This window comes from Oncorhynchus mykiss, chromosome 21 (assembly GCF_013265735.2).
Source record: "Oncorhynchus mykiss isolate Arlee chromosome 21, USDA_OmykA_1.1, whole genome shotgun sequence".
Classification (NCBI taxonomy): Eukaryota; Metazoa; Chordata; class Actinopteri; order Salmoniformes; family Salmonidae; genus Oncorhynchus; species Oncorhynchus mykiss.
In genome coordinates, this window is record NC_048585.1 from 35440357 (window position 1) to 35459406 (window position 19050).

Genomic DNA, 19050 nt, shown 5'->3' on the forward strand with positions numbered 1-19050 from the left:
ATAGTGGAGTTTGGAGTGTGACTGTTTGAGGTTGTGGACAGTTGTCTTTTATACTGATAACAAGTTCAAACAGGTGCCATTAATACAGGTAACGAGTAAAGAAGAAGTTACAGGTCTGTGAGAGCCAGAAATATTGCCTGTTTGTAGGTGACCAAATACTTATTTTCCACCATAATTTGCAAATAAATTAATTTAAAATCCTACAACGTGATTTTCTGGATTTTTTTTCTCATTTTGTCTGTCATAGTTGAAGTGTACCTATGATGAAAATTACAGGCCTCTCTCATCTTTTTAAGTGGGAGAACTTGCACAATTGGTGGCTGACTAAATACTTTTTTGCCCCACTGTATATACAGTACACACACACTCCGGACTCCAACTTTGCTCCTCCTAATATTTATAAATTCCATTATTTTAGATTTGTGTGTGTTGTTGTGAATTGTTTGATATTACTGCACTGTTTGAGCTGGCAACACTACACCCAAGCATTTCACTACACCCACAATAAAATCTGCTAAATATGTGTATGTGACCAACAAAATTTGATTTGATGTGAAAATCCACATCATCACATGTGACACAATTTCACATATGCAATGTCACATGTGAGTTCATGTGTTTTTTCCGTAAGGGGAGTGCTGTCCACGATGCACCATTTTAAAGGCAATTTTGCACATCCCGCGGAAATCACATTGATGATAAACACTGCAGATTTCTAAATTAAAGGTAATCAGAAATTACCTTTATATGTCAAGCGCTCTACAACGCACCTCAGAATGAATCCCAGCCTCAATCAGTCACACCTTTTACATGGCACACCACTTGCAAACAACACACACGGACACGCATGGAAATATGGACCAGACCAGAGCGCAGAATTAAACCAGTGTATGATGATGATGGTTAGACTAGATGATTCTAACACACATGCAGACTACACGATCCTAACACATAGACAGACTAGATTATCCTGATAGACTACATCAGCGTTTCCCAAATTTGATCCTCAGGACCCCAAGGGGTGCACATTTTGTTTTTGCCCTAACACTGATTCAAATGATCAAAGCTTGATAATTAGTTGATTATTTGAATCAGCTGTTTAGGGCAAAAACCAAAATTTGCACCCCTTGGGGTCTTGAGGACCGAGTTTGTGAAATCCTGGACAACATGATCCTAACATATATTTATTTATTTTATTTAACTAGGCAAGTCAGTTAAGAACAAATTCTTATTTTCAATGACGGCCTAGGAACAGTGGGTTAACTGCCGGGGGAACGACAGATTTGTACCTTGTCAGCTCGGGGGTTTGAACTTGCAACCTTCCGGTTACTAGTCCAATGCTCTAACCACTAGGCTACCCTGCCGGTAGACACATGATCCTAACACACAGACAGACTACATGATCCTAACACACAGACAGACAAATTATTGAATTCACTTCATTCTACTGTCACTAACAGGGTTCCACTGTGAGAGATGTTGCATTGTTTTCTAGCACCGTTTAGACAGAGAATTATAGTGTAGGGTTCATGTAGTCTGGTCCTTTAAACTCCATTTCCCAGCAGTCTCTCTTATTGCTTCACTTAAGTGTCTACGGCAATGGTGTCTCTTCATTGGTTCTCCCTGTATTGTGTCGCAATATCGTAGCTCTCCTCTCCTCCTCCAGATGTCGTCTGGGACCATCAGTCGACCCTCTCTCATCCTCTCCTCTCCTCCTCTATATGTGGTCTGGGACTGTCAGTAGTGCCTCCTCTGGTTCTCTGTCCACGTCAACATTCTGAAGACAGACGGAGAGAAAGAGAAGGTGTGATGATGTGTGTGTGTGTTTGCGTGTGTGTACCTGCAAACTACGCTTGGTGAGGTTCTGCAGGATTTTGTTCGAGGTAGGGCTTGGTGTGGGGACGTCACTGCATTGGCTCTCCTGACAACCAGAGGGGCTTAAGTATGATCCACAAATGAGATTTTCTGACAGTTCAAGGCTTTTAAGCCAGGAGTAGGTTGCTGCTAGACGCTTTTAGTACATATGAGGCGGTACGAGGGTTGGATTTGGAAATGGGAACTTTATATGTAGTGTGTGCACGTGTGTTGGCTCACCACTGGTTTGTCTCTGTGTGTGTTGACTGCTTCAATGTTGAGGAAGATGGACTCAACCTTACAACCTGAGAAAAATAATAGAGACCCCAGGACTACAGCTGATTTAGTATATCAATTAACATTATCATTGTTAAATATTTCTACTTAAATATTCATAGGGAGAGAAAGAGAGAGAAAGAGACCGACCGTAAGCAACTGGGGTGAGTTTTAGCACCGTGTGGAGAGGACACTTCAAATATGGCAACTCCGCTGGAGGGAGAGAGAGATGGGAGAAGAGTGGAGAAAGTTAAGAGGGGAGTGGAGAAAGAGGAGAGAGAGATAGATGGGGATACAGAACTCAAACATTTCTTCTGACTGACAGATGGATAATTTCAACATTGACAGAGTTCCAAAGGTTCCCAAGCTGTGTGATAGTGGTATATGGTATAGTAGAGGCTATGGGATTGTGGTTAGACCGTCTTACCTGCACTCTTATCAAGGAAGTAAGCTAGCAGACAGCGCATGACAGCCTGGTGGCACACCACCAGAACATTCTCCTGTCTCTCTAGTTCCATGATCACCGGCTCCAGACGTTGCACCAGGTCCTCATACGACTGACACACACACACACACACACACACACACACACATAATATATATGAACATTGCACACACACGCACACGATACACACATTATACATACATTATACACTACATGGCCAAAAGTATGTGGACACCTGCTTGTCTAACATCTCATTTCAAAATCATGGGCATTAATATGGAGTTGGTCCACCCTTTGCTGCTATAACAGCCTCCACTCTTTTGGGAAGGCTTTTCACTAGATGTTGGAACATTGCTGTAGTGACTTGCTTCCATTTAGCCACAAGAACATTGGTGAGGTTGGGCACTGATATTGGGCGATTGCTTTGTGCACGTGGGCATTGTCATGCTGAAACAGGAAAGGGCAATTCCAAAACTGTTGCCACAAAGTTAAAATCAAATCAAATATTATTTGTCACATACACGTGTTTAGCAGATGTTATTGGAGGTGTAGCAAAATGCTTGTGTTTGTAGCTCCAACAGTGCAGTATAATCTAACAATTACACACAAATATAAAATAAAGGACTGGAATTAAGAATGTATAAATATTTGGACGAGCAATATCAGAGTGGCATAGACTAAGATACAGTAGAATAGGATAGATACAGTATACATACATATATATATATACAGTGCCTTGCGAAAGTATTCGGATCCCTTGAACTTTGCGACCTTTTGCCACATTTCAGGCTTCAAACATAAAGATATAAAACTTTATTTTTTTGTGAAGAATCAACAACAAGTGGGACACAATCATGAAGTGGAACGACATTTATTGTATATTTCAAACTTTTTTAACAAATCAAAAACTGAAAAATTGGGCGTGCAAAATTATTCAGCCCCCTTAAGTTAATACTTTGTAGCGCCACCTTTTGCTGCGATTACAGCTGTAAGTCGCTTGGGGTATGTCTCTATCAGTTTTGCACATCGAGAGACTGACATTTTTTCCCATTCCTCCTTGCAAAACAGCTCGAGCTCAGTGAGGTTCTCGATTGGATTCAGGTCTGGACTTTGACTTGGCCATTCTAACACCTGGATATGTTTATTTTTGAACCATTCCATTGTAGACTTTGCTTTATGTTTTGGATCATTGTCTTGTTGGAAGACAAATCTCCGTCCCAGTCTCAGGTCTTTTGCAGACTCCATCAGGTTTTCTTCCAGAATGGTCCTGTATTTGGCTCCATCCATCTTCCCATCAATTTGAACCATCTTCCCTGTCCCTGCTGAAGAAAAGCAGGCCCAAACCATGATGCTGCCACCACCATGTTTGACAGTGGGGATGATGTGTTCAGCTGTGTTGCTTTTACGCCAAACATAACGTTTTGCATTGTTGCCAAAAAGTTCAATTTTGGTTTCATCTGACCAGAGCACCTTCTTCCACATGTTTGGTGTGTCTCCCAGGTGGCTTGTGGCAAACTTTAAACGACACTTTTTATGGATATCTTTAAGAAATGGCTTTCTTCTTGCCACTCTTCCATAAAGGCCAGATTTGTGCAATATACGACTGATTGTTGTCCTATGGACAGAGTCTCCCACCTCAGCTGTAGATCTCTGCAGTTCATCCAGAGTGATCATGGGCCTCTTGGCTGCATCTCTGATCAGTCTTCTCCTTGTATGAGCTGAAAGTTTAGAGGGACGGCCAGGTCTTAGTAGATTTGCAGTGGTCTGATACTCCTTCCATTTCAATATTATCGCTTGCACAGTGCTCCTTGGGATGTTTAAAGCTTGGGAAATCTTTTTGTATCCAAATCCGGCTTTAAACTTCTTCACAACAGTATCTCGGACCTGCCTGGTGTGTTCCTTGTTCTTCATGATGCTCTCTGCGCTTTTAACGGACCTCTGAGACTATCACAGTGCAGGTGCATTTATACGGAGACTTGATTACACACAGGTGGATTGTATTTATCATCATTAGTCATTTAGGTCAACATTGGATCATTCAGAGATCCTCACTGAACTTCTGGAGAGAGTTTGCTGCACTGAAAGTAAAGGGGCTGAATAATTTTGCACGCCCAATTTTTCAGTTTTTGATTTGTTAAAAAAGTTTGAAATATACAATAAATGTCGTTCCACTTCATGATTGTGTCCCACTTGTTGTTGATTCTTCACAAAAAAATAAAGTTTTATATCTTTATGTTTGAAGCCTGAAATGTGGCAAAAGGTCGCAAAGTTCAAGGGGGCCGAATACTTTCGTAAGGCACTGTATATATATATATATATATATGAGATAAGTAATGTAAAATATGTAAACATTATTAAAAGTGGCCAGTGATTTCAAGTCTATAGGGCAGCAGCCTCTAATGTGCTAGTGATAGCTATTTCACAGTCTGATTGCCTTGAGATAGAGACTGCAAAAACAACTTCTCGGTCCCAGCTTTGATGCACCTGTACTGACCTCGCCTTCCGGATGATAGCGATGTGAACAGGCAGTGTGGCTCAGGTGGTTGTTGTCCTTGATGATCTTTTTGGCTTTCCTGTGACATCGGGTGCTGCAGGTGTCCAGGAGGGCAGGCAGTTTGACCCCGGTGATGCGTCGGGCAGATTGCACCACCCTCTGGATAGCCCTGTGGTTGCGGGCAGTGCAGTTGCCATACCAGGCGGTGATACAGCCCGACAGGATGCTCTCAATTGTGCATCTGTAAAAGTTTGTGAGGGTTTTAGGTGCCAAGCCAAAAGAGGCACTGTTGTGCCTTCTTCACCACACTGTCTGTGTGGGTGGACCATTTCAGTTTGTCAGTGATGTGTACGCTGAGGAACTTGAAGCTTTCTACCCTCTCCACTGTGGTGCTGTTGATGTGGATAGGGGGGTGCTCCTTCTGCTGTTTCCTGAAGTCCACGATCAGCTCCTTTGTTTAGTTGGCATTGGGTGAGAGGTTTTTTTCCTGGCACCACACTCCCAGGGCCCTCACACCTCCTCCCTGTAGACTGTCTCGTCATTGTTGGTAATTAGGCATACTATTTTTGTGTCATCTGAAAACTTGATGATTGAGTTGGAGGCGTGAGTGGCCACGCAATCATGGGTGAACAGGGAGTACAGAGGGGGCATCCTTGTGGGCCCCAGTGTTGAGGATCAGCAAGTGGAGGTGTTGTTTCCTACCTTCATCACCTGGGTGCGGCCCGTCAGGATGTCCAGGACCCCGTTGCATAGGGCAGGGTTCAGACCCAGGGCCTCGAGCTAAATGATGAGCTTGGAGGGTACTATGGTGTTGAATGCTGAGCTATAGTCAATTAACAGCATTCTTACATAGGTATAATTGTCTTGTCCAGATGGGATATGGCAGTGTGCAGTGAGCCCTAAATTGCACTAGATTGCATCGTCTGTGGATCTATTGGGGCGGAAAGCAAATTGTGGGTCTAGGGTGTCAGTTAAGGTAGAGGTGATATAATCCTTGACTAGTCTCTCAAAGCACTTCATGGTAACAGATGGTCATTTAGTTCAGTCACATTTTCTTTCATACATTTTTGTCCAATTCAGGGGGGGTATTCCCTTACTTGGGTACAGGAACAATGGTGGGCATCTTTATGCATGTGGGGATAGGGAGAGACTGGGATAGGGAGAGATTGAATATGTCTGGAAACACTCCAGCCACCTGGTCTGAGCATGCTCTGAAGATGCGGCTTAAGATGCCATCTGGGCCGGCAGTCTTGCGAGGGTAAACACGTTTAAATGTGTTACTCACATTGGCCACGGAGAAGGAGAACCCACTGTCCTTGGTAGCAGGCCACGTCGTGGCACTGTGTTGTCCTCAAAGGGGGCGAAGAAGGTTTTTAGCTTGTCTGGAAGCAAGAAGTCGGTGTCCGCGACTTGGCTGTTTTTCCCTTTGTAGTTCGTGATTGTCTGTAGACCCTGCCACATACGTCTCATGTCTGAGCCGTTGAATTGCGACTCCATTTTGCCTTATGGCGGGAATAACTACACTGTTTGCGATTCGGCCATATTCCCAGTCACCTAACATGGTTAACAGAGCCATGAACACCCTCATATGAATCCAGCTCCTCCTCTCCTCTCTCTCACATAACCGAAACCCACTCCAATGCCCATCCAGTCAGCAGAGAAATAACCATGGCAACCTTAGACCTGTCAGTGGTGGGGACTCCCATCTGGTGTGCAAAATAGAGGAAGCACTGGAGTAGGAAGCCACAGCATTTAGATGGGTTCCCATCATATTTTTCCGGGAGGGACAAATGGTCATTGCTGACCTGGGTGGACTGCTGAATGGACTGGTGTGCTGGCTTGCTAGATTGACTGGTGGTAGAGTATCCTCCGCTAGCCTCTCGGATATATTTGAAACGTTGAAGACTGCGAAGAACCTCTTCCATAGCCTTCCCCAGTTGCGCCAGCTGGTTATGGTGTTGATGAAGTAGGTATCCCTGTTCGTCGACCGTCCGATTAGATGTCCTGATTTCCTACTGCTTCCATTTGTTGAGGCAGTAATCTGTTACGTAGACGCTGGGAGTCGGTGCAGGTGGTGAGTTTAAAAATAAACAAAATATGGAATAATACAAGAAACAAGAGAATACTTCCTGGGAAATAAACCTAAGTGAGTGCCAGATATAGGTGAGGTAATGAGTCCAGATGTGGCTCATCATGAGGAGCAGGTGCGCATAATGAATAATAATATTTGCCAGGACCGGTGGACAGTAAATCGGCGACGTTGAACACCGGAGAGGGGGAGTGGGAGTAGACGTGACAATTACGCTACAAGCTTGGCACACCTGTATTTGGGGAATTTCTCCAATTCTTCTCTGCAGATCCTCTCAAGTTCTGTCAGATTGGATGGAGAGCGTTGCTGCACAGCTATTTTCAGGTCTCTCCAGGGATGTTCGATTGGGTTCAAGTCCGGGCTCTGGCTGTGCCAATCAAGGACATTCAAAGACTTGTCCCAAAACCACTCCTGCGTTGTCTTGGCTGTGTGCTTAGGGTCCTTGTCCTGTTGGAAGGTGAACCTTCGCCCCAGCTCTTGAGCAGGTTCTCATCAAGGATCGCTCTGTACTTTGCTCCTTTCATCTTTCCCTCGATCCTGACTAGTCTCCCAGTCCCTGCCGCTGAAAATCATCCCCGTGATACTGCCACCACTAAGCTTCACTGAAGGGATGATGCCAGGTTTCCTCCAGACGTGATGCTTGGCATTCAGGTAAAATAGTTCAATCTTGGTTTCATCAGACCAGAGAATTTTGTTTCTCATGGTCTGAGAGTCTTTAGGTTCCTTTTGGCAAACTCAAAGCGAGCTCTCGTGTACCTTTTACTGAGGAGTGGCTTCCATCTAGCCACTCTACTATAAAGGCCTGATTTGTGGAACGCTGCAGAGATGGTTGTCCTTCTCGAAAGATTTCCCATCTCCACAGAGGAACTCTAGAGCTCTGTCAGACTGACCTTTAGCTTCCTGGTCACCCTGACAAAGGCCCTTCTCCCCCGATTGCTCAGTTTGGCCCGGGCGGCCAGCTCTAGTAAAAGTCTTGGTGGTTTCAAACTTCTTACGTTTAAGAATGATGGAGGCCACTGTGTTCTTGGGGACCTTCAATGCTGCAGAAATATTTTGGTACCCTTCCTCAGATCTGTGCCTCGACACAATCCTGTCTCAGATCTCTACGGACAATTCTTTCGACCTCATGGCTTGGTTTTTGCGCTGACATGCACTATCAACTGTGGGACCTTATATAGACAGGTGTGTGCCTTTCATGTCAAAGCAATTGAAATTACCACAGGTAGACTCCAATCAAGTTGTAGAAAAATAAAGGATGATCAATGGAAAAAGGATGCACTTGAGCTCAATTTCTCATAGCAAAGGGTCTGAATATTTCTGTAAATAAGGTATTTCTGTTTTTATTTGTTTTACATTTGCACATTTTTTTTTTAGAATACAGCTGTAATGTTCCAAAATGTGGAAAAAGTCAAGTGGTCTGATTATACAGACATTATATCTACACACAATACACCCTAACCCTATGGTCACTGGTTCCAAGCACTGCACCAAGTCCTCAAACACTGACACTACACAGCCAAGTATATCCGAACAAATTATGAAAGACAAGCATTGTAATTTTGAATTCCATAAAGTGAGTGTGGAAGAGGTAAAAAAAAGGATTGTTGTCTATCAACAATGACAAGCCACCGGGTTCCTACAACTTGGTTAGAATATTACTGAGGATGATATTGCCACTCCTATTTTCCATATCTTCAATTTAAGCCGACTAGAAACTGTGCACCCTCAGGGTTAGAAGGAAGCAAAAGTCATTCCCCTACGTAAGAATAGTTAAACCCCCTTTACTAGCTCAAATAGCCGACTAATCAGCCTGTTTCCAACCCTTGATCGTGTTTGACCATACAAAGCTATATTACAGTAAACAAATTGACAACAGACTTTTAGGACATTCAACAAGCACAGCATTTACACAAATGACTGATGATTGGCTGAGAGAAATTGATGATAGGGGGCTGTTTTGTTAGATTTCAGCGTGGCTTTTGAAATTATCGATCATAGTCTGCTGCTGGAAAAACGTACGTTTTATGGCTTTACACCCCCAGCTATATTGTGGATAAAGAGTTACCTGTCTAACACAACACAGAGGTGTTTAACCTTTTCATGCATGAGTTCCAAATATATCTAACTGTTGCCACAGCGTGAGTTTTTTTATGTGCATGATGTTAGAATCCACTCACAGTTCCAAAATGTGATTGTGACTCAACAGAACAGTTAACACGCGCTGGCCTCAAACATAGGCTGTTTCAACTTGTCAATTTAAAAATATTTTCTAACAACAGTTTCAATTGAGGTGTGCTCCTCATTAATTCACATGAGAAAGTAGCCTATTTCACTGCTTTGGCAACAGCTATTGGGGGATCCATAGAAAATGCAAATAGGACTGAAAAACATACATTATATACACTGAGTCTACAAATCATTAAGAATATCTGCTCTTTCCATGACATAGACTGACCAGGTGAATCCAGGGGAAAACTTTGATCCCTTATTTATTAAATCCACTCAATTAAGGGGAGGAAACAGGTTAATAATGAAGGATATTTAAGCTTGAGGCAATTGAGACATGGAATGTGTATGTGTGCCATTCAAAGGGTGAATGTGAAAAACAAAAAACATGTCTATGAACGGGGCAAGGTGGTAGGTGCCACCGTTTGCACAGGGCAAGCATCCAATGTGGAACACTTTCATAATTAGGGCACTTTGCTTTTATTTCCAGCATTATCCACTGGTGTTGCTGCAGGTAGAATATCTCAGGAAATGTTCTTTAATTGACATAAACTGTCTCCAATCAATCAATCAATGTCTGATTGTGAATGTGTATTTTGCTGGGGATATTATTTGTGGATCAGTGATTCTACACCTTACCTTGCTCAAGCTGATCCTTTTCAATGGACTCAGGAGTTAGAGCTAAAATGTTGTCAATTAGAGTCAGTATCAACGAAACCGACAATGGAAGTTTATTGTAGCATATTCTGGAGGTAGTCCCGACTGGGAGTCAAACCTGGATCCAGCTACTGTCAAGCCAACACTTTTAACATTACTACACACAGTATACACATAGCATACAAACATTATACTCTCACTCCTCACCTCTCCCTTGGGGTAGCGGTAACGGTACTTGTTTTGGTCTCTCAGTGCAAACTCTTCTGGGTAGTGGTCTTGGATCTCCTCATAGGTCATCTCCTCACACACACCCTGACATGCAGGACAGAGAGGTTACACATACACCCCACCCCCTCCTGACAAACAGGAAAGAAGAGAGGTACACACACACACACACACACACTAAACACACACTAAACACACGCACACACTTACTGCGTCTATCTCGTTGAGGGCCTTCCACTGTTCGTAGGGGACTCCCAGACCCTCAGCTGTCTGGATGGTTCTCTTCATGTGGCTGGTCCACACCTTCAAATCTCTGATACACTGGCTACGTATGTACCCTCCTAGAGCACTGGCAAACTACACACACGCACGCACACACACACACACACTTTAGATCTCTGATTCACTGGTTACGCGGGCCACTCCAGACATTTTTGTTTTAACCCTAAAAGGTGAAAAATCTGTCTAGATAAAAAATCTGTCGATCTGCCCTTGAGCAAGGCACTTATTAGCTCTAATTGCTCCAGAGTCGCCAACAATTGCTGATTCATACTGTGACCCCATTCTCTAAGGGTGTCTCAGGGTGAGTGGGATATTTAAAAAACACATTTCCAGTTCACACCACACACTTTTATATTTTACACATTTGTACATGTGTGAAACAGGACAAAAATAAGCATTTTTGATTCGACGTCCTCCGGATGTTGTCAGAATTATTGTGTAAGTCTATGGAAGGGGGTGAGAAACATGAGCTTCTTCAGTTTTGTATTGAAGTCAATGTACCCAGAGGAGGACAGAAACTAGCTGTCTTCTGGCTATACAGTGGTGCTACCCAACAGAGTGCTGTTGAGGCTACTGTACAGTAGAACTTCATGGCAAAACTGTTTTTTTATCAATTATTTGGTGACATGTGAATATCTTTAGTGTAGCTTTATCTAAAAAGGATACACTTAAGTGTTAATAAAACAATTGTATGAAAAGGGGATGGTCCTCCCCTTCCTCCTCTGAGGAGCCTCCACTGCTGGTTACGCATGTACCCTCCTAGAGCACTGGCAAACTACACAAACACACATGTATGCATGTATGCACACACACACACCTTTAGATCGCTGATACACAGGGATTCAGAGATCTGGGTTTCCCAACCTAGATGTTTCACTTTTTTTTCAGCAAGTGTTTGACTAATTGAATCAAGTGTGCCAGTTTAGGGTTAAACAAAAATGTGGAATGTCTGGGGGAGCCAGAGGAAAGGGTTGGGAAATCCTGTCCTAGAGCACTAACAAACCACACACACACACACACACACACACACACACACACACACACACACACACACACACACACACACACACACACACACACACACACACACACACACACACACACACACACACACACACACACACACACACACACACACACACACACACACACACACACACACACACACACACACACACACACTTTAGACTTTGATACACTGGCATGTACCCTCCTAGAGCACTGGCAAACTACACACACCCCAATCTCTTAAATTGTTTCCTCCTAGGGACAGACCAGTATCCTATTTTTAAAAAATCTTAGGGAGTAGATCAGCTTGTAATTGTCTGCATCATTTCCAATTTCCCATATTTTGGGGAGTAAATATATAAATATTATATATTTATTTATATATATAAACTTTAAAAAAATATATTTTTTTTCCTTAATTATTTTCCCTTAACCCTACCATCCCTCCCCTATTTGGAGTAAACTAATGGACAACAATACTTACAGGCTGACTACACCACTCGTGCGTGAGCATTGCAAAATCAATTTTGAAATCTATATTGATCAATTATTGCACCCACACTGCTCGAGCGCGCCTACGAATGTCTGCGTTGCCAAGGGCTAAACTAGAAGTCAGTTCTATTTCTGAAGCGGATCGCGCTGCAAGTCCTGCCTCTCCCATCTCCTCATTGATTTATAGAAGCAGGTAGCCAACATGCCATCTCCTTATTGGTTTTACCCACGTAGGTGACTGAAGATGAATGAGGTCCGTGGCAGAAATGCACCTCATTTATGAAAGTTGCCAATCGCAATTTAAAGTCAAGAGAAAAAAAAGCCTGGAGGGATGAGAGATGACTAGAAAAGATTCAGTTGACTGTTTTATGTGTGGATTAATTTGTGGAGTAGAGGACCTTGTGCATTTCAGGTAAAATAAGAACTCATGTTTATTTCCCAGGACAAATTAGCTAGCAACAGCAATCTAGCTAAATAGGACAAATTAGCAAGCAAGTGCACGCTAAATTGCCATCAATGTTTAATGCTTTTCAACCTGTCCCCAAATTAATAGAATTGGTCCAGAGTTTGTTTCAATATTTTAACCTGCGTGTCATGATGTGTCCCCCGTGGTATGCACGATTTCACACGATGGTGCTCAAGCCGGTTTGGTTCCGGGTTAGGCTTCTACTTCCAGCTTATACATACTATAAACATTTTACGGACACAGTATATATGTTACAATAGTTATCTTTTGCTTGATTTTAGTCCCATCCTTCAGCTCCTCTCGTCTCCCATCTATTTTTGAACACCATCCAGTTTTGATTCATATTTGCCATATATTTTTCAACTGTGCTGTTTCACAAAAGTTCTGAACCTTTCTAGTCTCAAAGATTCTACTGATTCTAAATAAAATATATATTTTTTAATTATATTATTGATCGAGTGACTATGATTTTTTAAATCGCCCAGTGATCTTTGCAGAATTCGCTCCAGGTAAATGTTACAACTCTTCAGCCATTCCTGAGCCTTCGACCAAAAACAAGCCACATATGGACAGTACCAAAACAAATGATCTAATAATTCTGTCTCTTCGCAGCAAAATGATGGTGGTATCCCCCTAAAATATAACATGCCATTGGTTAATTTAAATTGAAAAACTCTTTGAATCCAGCATTGTTTTGTGTATCGGGTTCATAAACCATGTACCATGTAATCGGTACATCGAAAATGTCTTCCCAGCTATATTGCAATCTATATGGCACAGCTGTCCATTTTTTGGAAGATAAATGAAACTGGTATACTTTTTTATTTATCACAAATTTCTTTAGCTAATTTTGATCTTCAATGCAGGGCCTACAGACAAGACCCTTACTTGTATCCTACCTTTTTCCCTCCTAGAGACAGACCACTGCCCTACCTTTTTCCTCAAGGGGACCAACCCCAGTCTCCTATCTTGCTTTCTCTATCTTGCTTTCTGTGGATAGACCAGTCTCCTGTCTTGTTTCCTCCTTGGGGACAGACCCGAGTCTCTGGCCTTGTTTCCTCCTGGGAACAGATCAGTCTCCTACCCGGTTTCATCCTAGGGGCCGACCCCAGACTCCCACCTTGTTTACAGACCAGCCTCTTACCTTGTTTCCTCCTGGGGACAGACCAGAGTATCCGGCCTTGTTTCCTACTGAGGACAGACCAGTTTCCTACCCGGTTTCCTCCTAGGGACCGACATCAGACTCTACCTTGTTTACAGACCAGCCTCCTACCTGGGTTCCTTCTGGGGACAGACCAGTCTCCTACCTTGTTACCGCGTGGGGACAGGCCAGAGTCTCCTCCAATGCGTCCCACAAGGTTGAGTTCACTCTCTCCGTGGCGGGTCAGGTAGATGAACCGCGGCGCTACATGTATGTTCATCAGGTAATAAACAATACGACTCTGGATGTGGTCCTGCACACGGTTCACCAGATACCTGCTGCCAACATTAAAGATCTTTATATATGACAGACTCCTAGAAGAGGGGAGAGAGAATGGGAGGGGGAGGAGGGAGAAAAATAAATGGGGCAGGGGGGGAACAGGGAGAGAGATGTTAAATCCCTTTACCCAATCCACTAGATTCCTGCTGCCTATGTTGAAGATCTTAACATACGACAAACTCTTAGTGGGGAGGAGAGAGAGAGAGGAGAGAAAGAGAAGTGTCAGAGTCCTGTGTGTGTATGTGTGTTTGTTACCTGTCCTTCTCATCGTTCAGGGATATGTATGTAACTTTGTAACACTCAATCCTCTTGAGGAAGTCAGCGACCGCCTCCTCTTTATCACAACCCGCGTAGTCTGGACTGCTCAGCTTCACTTGCTGTACACACACACACACACACACACACACACACACACACACACACACACACACACACACACACACACACACACACACACACACACACACACACACACACACACACACACACACACACACACACACACACACACACACACACACACACACACACACACACACACACACACGAGAGATCAGTACAGACAGACACACACTCACAGGTGAGATTAGTACACTTAATAGAAACAGAAACATACTTTGATATTCTCAGCAATGATCTCTGGGTCGTCACACAACGACTCTATGAAGAAGACCTGTGGAAGGAGAGAGGGAGAAAAAATTTGATTGGAGAGATGGACAATGACACACATTTCCACACAGATTAAGCTATTGATTTACACACAGCTACAGACGTGATTTTGAGCTGCTCCTTGAAAAAGCATTTCACTGTTCCTGGTGCAAAAATACTGTGCTATCCCTGAGCTCGAGTGAATTACACTACTAAGCTGCTAATGAATGTTCCATGCCAGGCCATGGAAATCGATTCTAATTGTAGTCCATGTGGGTTTTAAAACACTATGAAGCGCAGCTCTGAACAGTTGAATCTGAGAGCTGATTGATTCTCTGCTAGACACTAATAAAAGGCCCATGATATCTGGCCCTGTTCCCTCTCTGAATCGTGGCACTGGACGCATTAGCAGGATTCTTTCTCTTCACAGCTGGCTACTTGAATATTGCAGCTTTTGTTGACAATTTCAATACCTTTTGGAAACAAAACACGTTATTTAAGGAGGATGGGATCCACCCAATTAATTTGGGTTCCTGGAGCCTTTCACATGTGGCAGCTCTGAAAAAGTGACTGTAAGCTCCAAGATATGCTAAGTTAATCAGTAGCTACAAGAGGGAGACCTCTGTAATTAGCCCCTACAATACTATCAACAGGCTTGTAATCTAGCTATCGTACTGCATGTGCTCATAAGCATAGAGGTGTTGTACAGTACATTCGGAAAGTATTCAGACCCCTTGACTTTTTCCATATTTTGTTACGCCTAATTCTAAAATGTATTAAATTGATTTTCCCCCTCATTAATCTACACATAATACCCATAATGACAAAGCAAAAACAGGTTTCTAGACATTTTTAAAAATACCTTAAAAATAAAACCTGAAATATTACATTTACATAACTATTGAAACCCTTTACTCGGTACTTTGTTGAAACACCTTTGGCAGCGATTACAGCCTTGAGTCTTCTTGGGTATAAGGCTACAAGCTTGGCACACCTGTATTTTGGGGAATTTCTCCCATTCTTCTCTGTAGATACTGCTGCACAACTATTTTCACGTCTCCAGAGATGTTCGATGGGGTTCAAGTCCAGGCTCTGGCTGGGCCAATCAAGGACAATCAGAGACTAACCACTCCTGCTTTGTCTTGGCTGTGTGCTTAGGGTCATTGTCCTGTTGGAAGGTGAACCTTCGCCCTAGTCTGAGATCCTGAGCGCTCTGGAGCAGTTTTTCATCAAGGATCTCTCTGTACTTTGCTCCATTCAGCTTTGCCTTGATCCTGAAAAACATCCCCACGGCATGATGCTGCCACTACCACACCTTTATTTAACCAGGTAGGCTAGTTGAGAACAAGTTCTCATTTACAACTGCGACCTGGCCAAGATAAATCAAAGCAGTGTAACACAAACAACAACACAGAGTTACACATGGAATAAACAAACATACAGTCAACAACACAATATAAAAAGCCTATATACAGTGTGTGCAAATGAGGTAGGATAACGGAGGTAAGGTTATATATAGGCCATAGTGCCGAAATAATTACAATATAGCAATTAAACATTGTTGTGATAGATGTGCAGAAGATGAGAGTAGAGGTAGTGGGGTGTAAAGGAGCTAAATCAATAAAATAGATAACAGTATGGGGATGAGGTAGTTGGATGGGCTAATTTCAGGTGGGCTATGTACAGGTGCAGTGATCTGTGAGCTGATCTGACAGCTGGTGCTTAAAGCTAGTGAGGGAGATATGAGTCTCCAGCTTCAGTGATTTATACAGTTTGTTCCATTCATTGGCAGCAGATAACTGGAAAGAAAGGTGGCCGAAGGAAGAATTGGCATAGGGGGTGACCAGTGAAATATACCTGCTGGAGAGCGTGTTACGGGTGAGTGCTAATATGGTGACCAGTGAGCTGAGAGTTATAGATGACCTGGAGCCAGTGGGTGTGGCGATGAATATGAAGCGAGGCCAGCCAAAGAGAGCATACAGGTCGCAATGGTGGGTAGTATATGGGGCTTTGGTGACAAAACGATAGACCGCATCCAATTTGCTGAATAGAGTGTTGGAGGCTATTTTGTAAATGACATTGCCAAAGTCAAAGATCGGTGGGATAGTCAGTCTTACGAGGGTATGTTTGGCAGCATGAGTGAAGGAAGCTGATTCTAGATTTAATTTTGGATTGGAGATGCTTAATGTGAATCTGGAAGGAGAGTTTACAGTCTAACCAGACACCTAGGTATTTTTATTAAGTCACATATTAAGTCAGAACCGTCCAGAGTAGTGATGCTTGGCAGGCGGGCAGGTGTGGGCAGCAATCGGTTGAAGAGCATGCATTTTGTTTTACTTGTATTGAAGAGCAGTTGGAGGCCACGGATGTAGAGTTGTATTGCATTGAAGCTCGGCTAGAGGTTAGTTAACCTGTTGAATCTAGGGGACACTATTTTCATTTTTGGAAAAATAACGTTCCCAAAGTAAACAGGTTATTTTGTCAGGACAAGATGCTAGAATATGCATATAATTGACAGCTTAGGATAGAAAACACTCTAAAGTTTCCAAAACTGTAAAAATATTGTCTGTGAGTATAACAGAACTGATATTGCAGGCGAAAGCCTGAGAAAAATCCAATCAGGAAGGGACTCTTATTTAGAAAGCTCTGCGTTCCTATGCGTCCCTATCAACCAGATTCCTTTTTCTATGGCTTCCCTAAATGTGTCTAGTGTCACAATACATCATTTCAGGCTTTTATTTTGAAAAATGAGCCTGAACGACGACATTGGTCAGCTGGAGGCTCTCAGAGTGATATGTGCGTAATAGACAAATGCGACCATTGTTTCTCTCTTTCCTACTAAGAAGCCACCTGTCCCGGTTGATATATTATCAATTAGATATCTGAAGAACACCTTGAGGATTGATTATAAACAACGTTTGCCATGTTTCTGTCGATATTATGGAGCTAATTTGGAATATTTTTCGCCGTTTTCATGACTGTAATTTCCGGGCAATTTCTCAGCCAAACGTGAAGAACAAACGGAGCTATTTTGCCTACAAAAATAATATTTTGGGAAAAAATGAACTTTGGCTATCTACCTGGGAGTCTCGTGAGTGAAAACATTCAAAGTACATCAAAGGTAAACAATTTAATTTGATTGCTTCTCTGATTTTCGTGACAAGGTTGCCTGCTGCTAGCAATGCATAATGCTATGCTAGTCTATGATAAACTTACACAAATGCTTGTCTAGCTTTGGCTGTAAAGCATATTTTGAAAATCTGAGATGACAGGGTGATTAACAAAAGGCTAAGCTGTGTTCCAATATATTTCACTTGTGATTTTCATGAATAGGAATATTTTCTAGGAAGATTTATGTCCGTTGCGTTATGCTAATTAGTGTCAGGCGATGATTACGCTCCCGGACCCGGGATGGGGTGTCACAAGAACAAACACGCCCCCATAAAGAAAATAAGAATTTTAAAAAAGTGATCCCCTGGTTCGACTGTGATCTTGCAGAGTTACTCGGCACAAGCGTGCCAGGATGACTGGCTCTCGTTCAGGCAAATGAGAAATAAGTGCATTCAGGCTTTCCGGAAAGCCAAAGTTAGTTACTGTAAGGAGCAGTTCTATCTCTGTGGGTCTAACCCCAAGAAGTTCTGGAAAACAGTTAACTTCTTCGGGGTAGGGGGCAGTATTTGGAAGTTTGGAAGAATGAGGTGCCCCAAGTAAACTGCCTGTTACTCAGGCCCAGAAGCTAGGATATGCATATAATTGGTAGTATTGGATAGGAAACACTCTAAAGTTTCCAAAATGGTTAAGATAATGTCTGTGAGTATAACAGAACTGATATGGCAGGCAAAAACCTGCCAATCTATCAAGATTTTTTTTTTCACCCTTGATTACTATGGCTGTCAGTGGGAATATAAAAGGAAGTCCTTCCAGATTGCAGTTCCTAGGGCTTCCACTAGATGTCAACAGTCTTTAGAAAGAGTTTCAGGCTTGTTTTTTTTAAATGAGCTAGAATTTGTAGTTTTAGTAAGTGGCTCCCATTTTAGCTGTAGTGTTTGTTGCGCGTTCCGGTGTGTGTGCGTACTTCGTTATTCATCTCCGGTCATGGTCTCCTGTATTCTCAGTCTTAAATTGTATCATTTATTTACATATTAGGGTACCTGAGGATTGATTAGATTGTTTGATATGTTTGGAAGAAGTTTATTGGTAACTTACGGGATTCATTTGTATGCATTTTGAATGAGGGAAACCGGTGTATTACTGAGTCTAGCGCGCCAATGAAACATACTTTTTTGGGATATAAAGGACTTTATCGAACAAAAGGCCCATTTGTTATGTAGCTGGAACCTTTGTGATTGCAACCAGATGAAGATCTTCAAAGGTAAGTGATTTATTTTATCGTTATTTCTGACTTTTG

The 19050-nt window shown here is 42.6% G+C and overlaps 1 protein-coding gene across 2 annotated transcripts in view; it reads right to left on the reverse strand.

Annotated features, from left to right (window-relative positions):
- Positions 1 to 873: 873 nt before the first annotated feature.
- Positions 874 to 19050, reverse strand: part of LOC110500318 (6-phosphofructo-2-kinase/fructose-2,6-bisphosphatase) — a 43633-nt gene continuing 25456 nt past the window's right edge. For both annotated transcript variants that reach the window (XM_036957705.1, XM_021577623.2), the window contains 9 exons: positions 14611 to 14667; positions 14250 to 14371; positions 13822 to 14029; positions 10477 to 10623; positions 10249 to 10353; positions 2558 to 2687; positions 2281 to 2343; positions 2095 to 2159; positions 874 to 1777 (listed from right to left, as the gene is read on the reverse strand). In XM_036957705.1, the coding sequence (XP_036813600.1) occupies positions 1718 to 1777; positions 2095 to 2159; positions 2281 to 2343; positions 2558 to 2687; positions 10249 to 10353; positions 10477 to 10623; positions 13822 to 14029; positions 14250 to 14371; positions 14611 to 14667 (957 nt within the window). In that variant the 3' untranslated portion in view covers positions 874 to 1717. The remainder of the gene's footprint in view (positions 1778 to 2094; positions 2160 to 2280; positions 2344 to 2557; positions 2688 to 10248; positions 10354 to 10476; positions 10624 to 13821; positions 14030 to 14249; positions 14372 to 14610; positions 14668 to 19050) is intronic.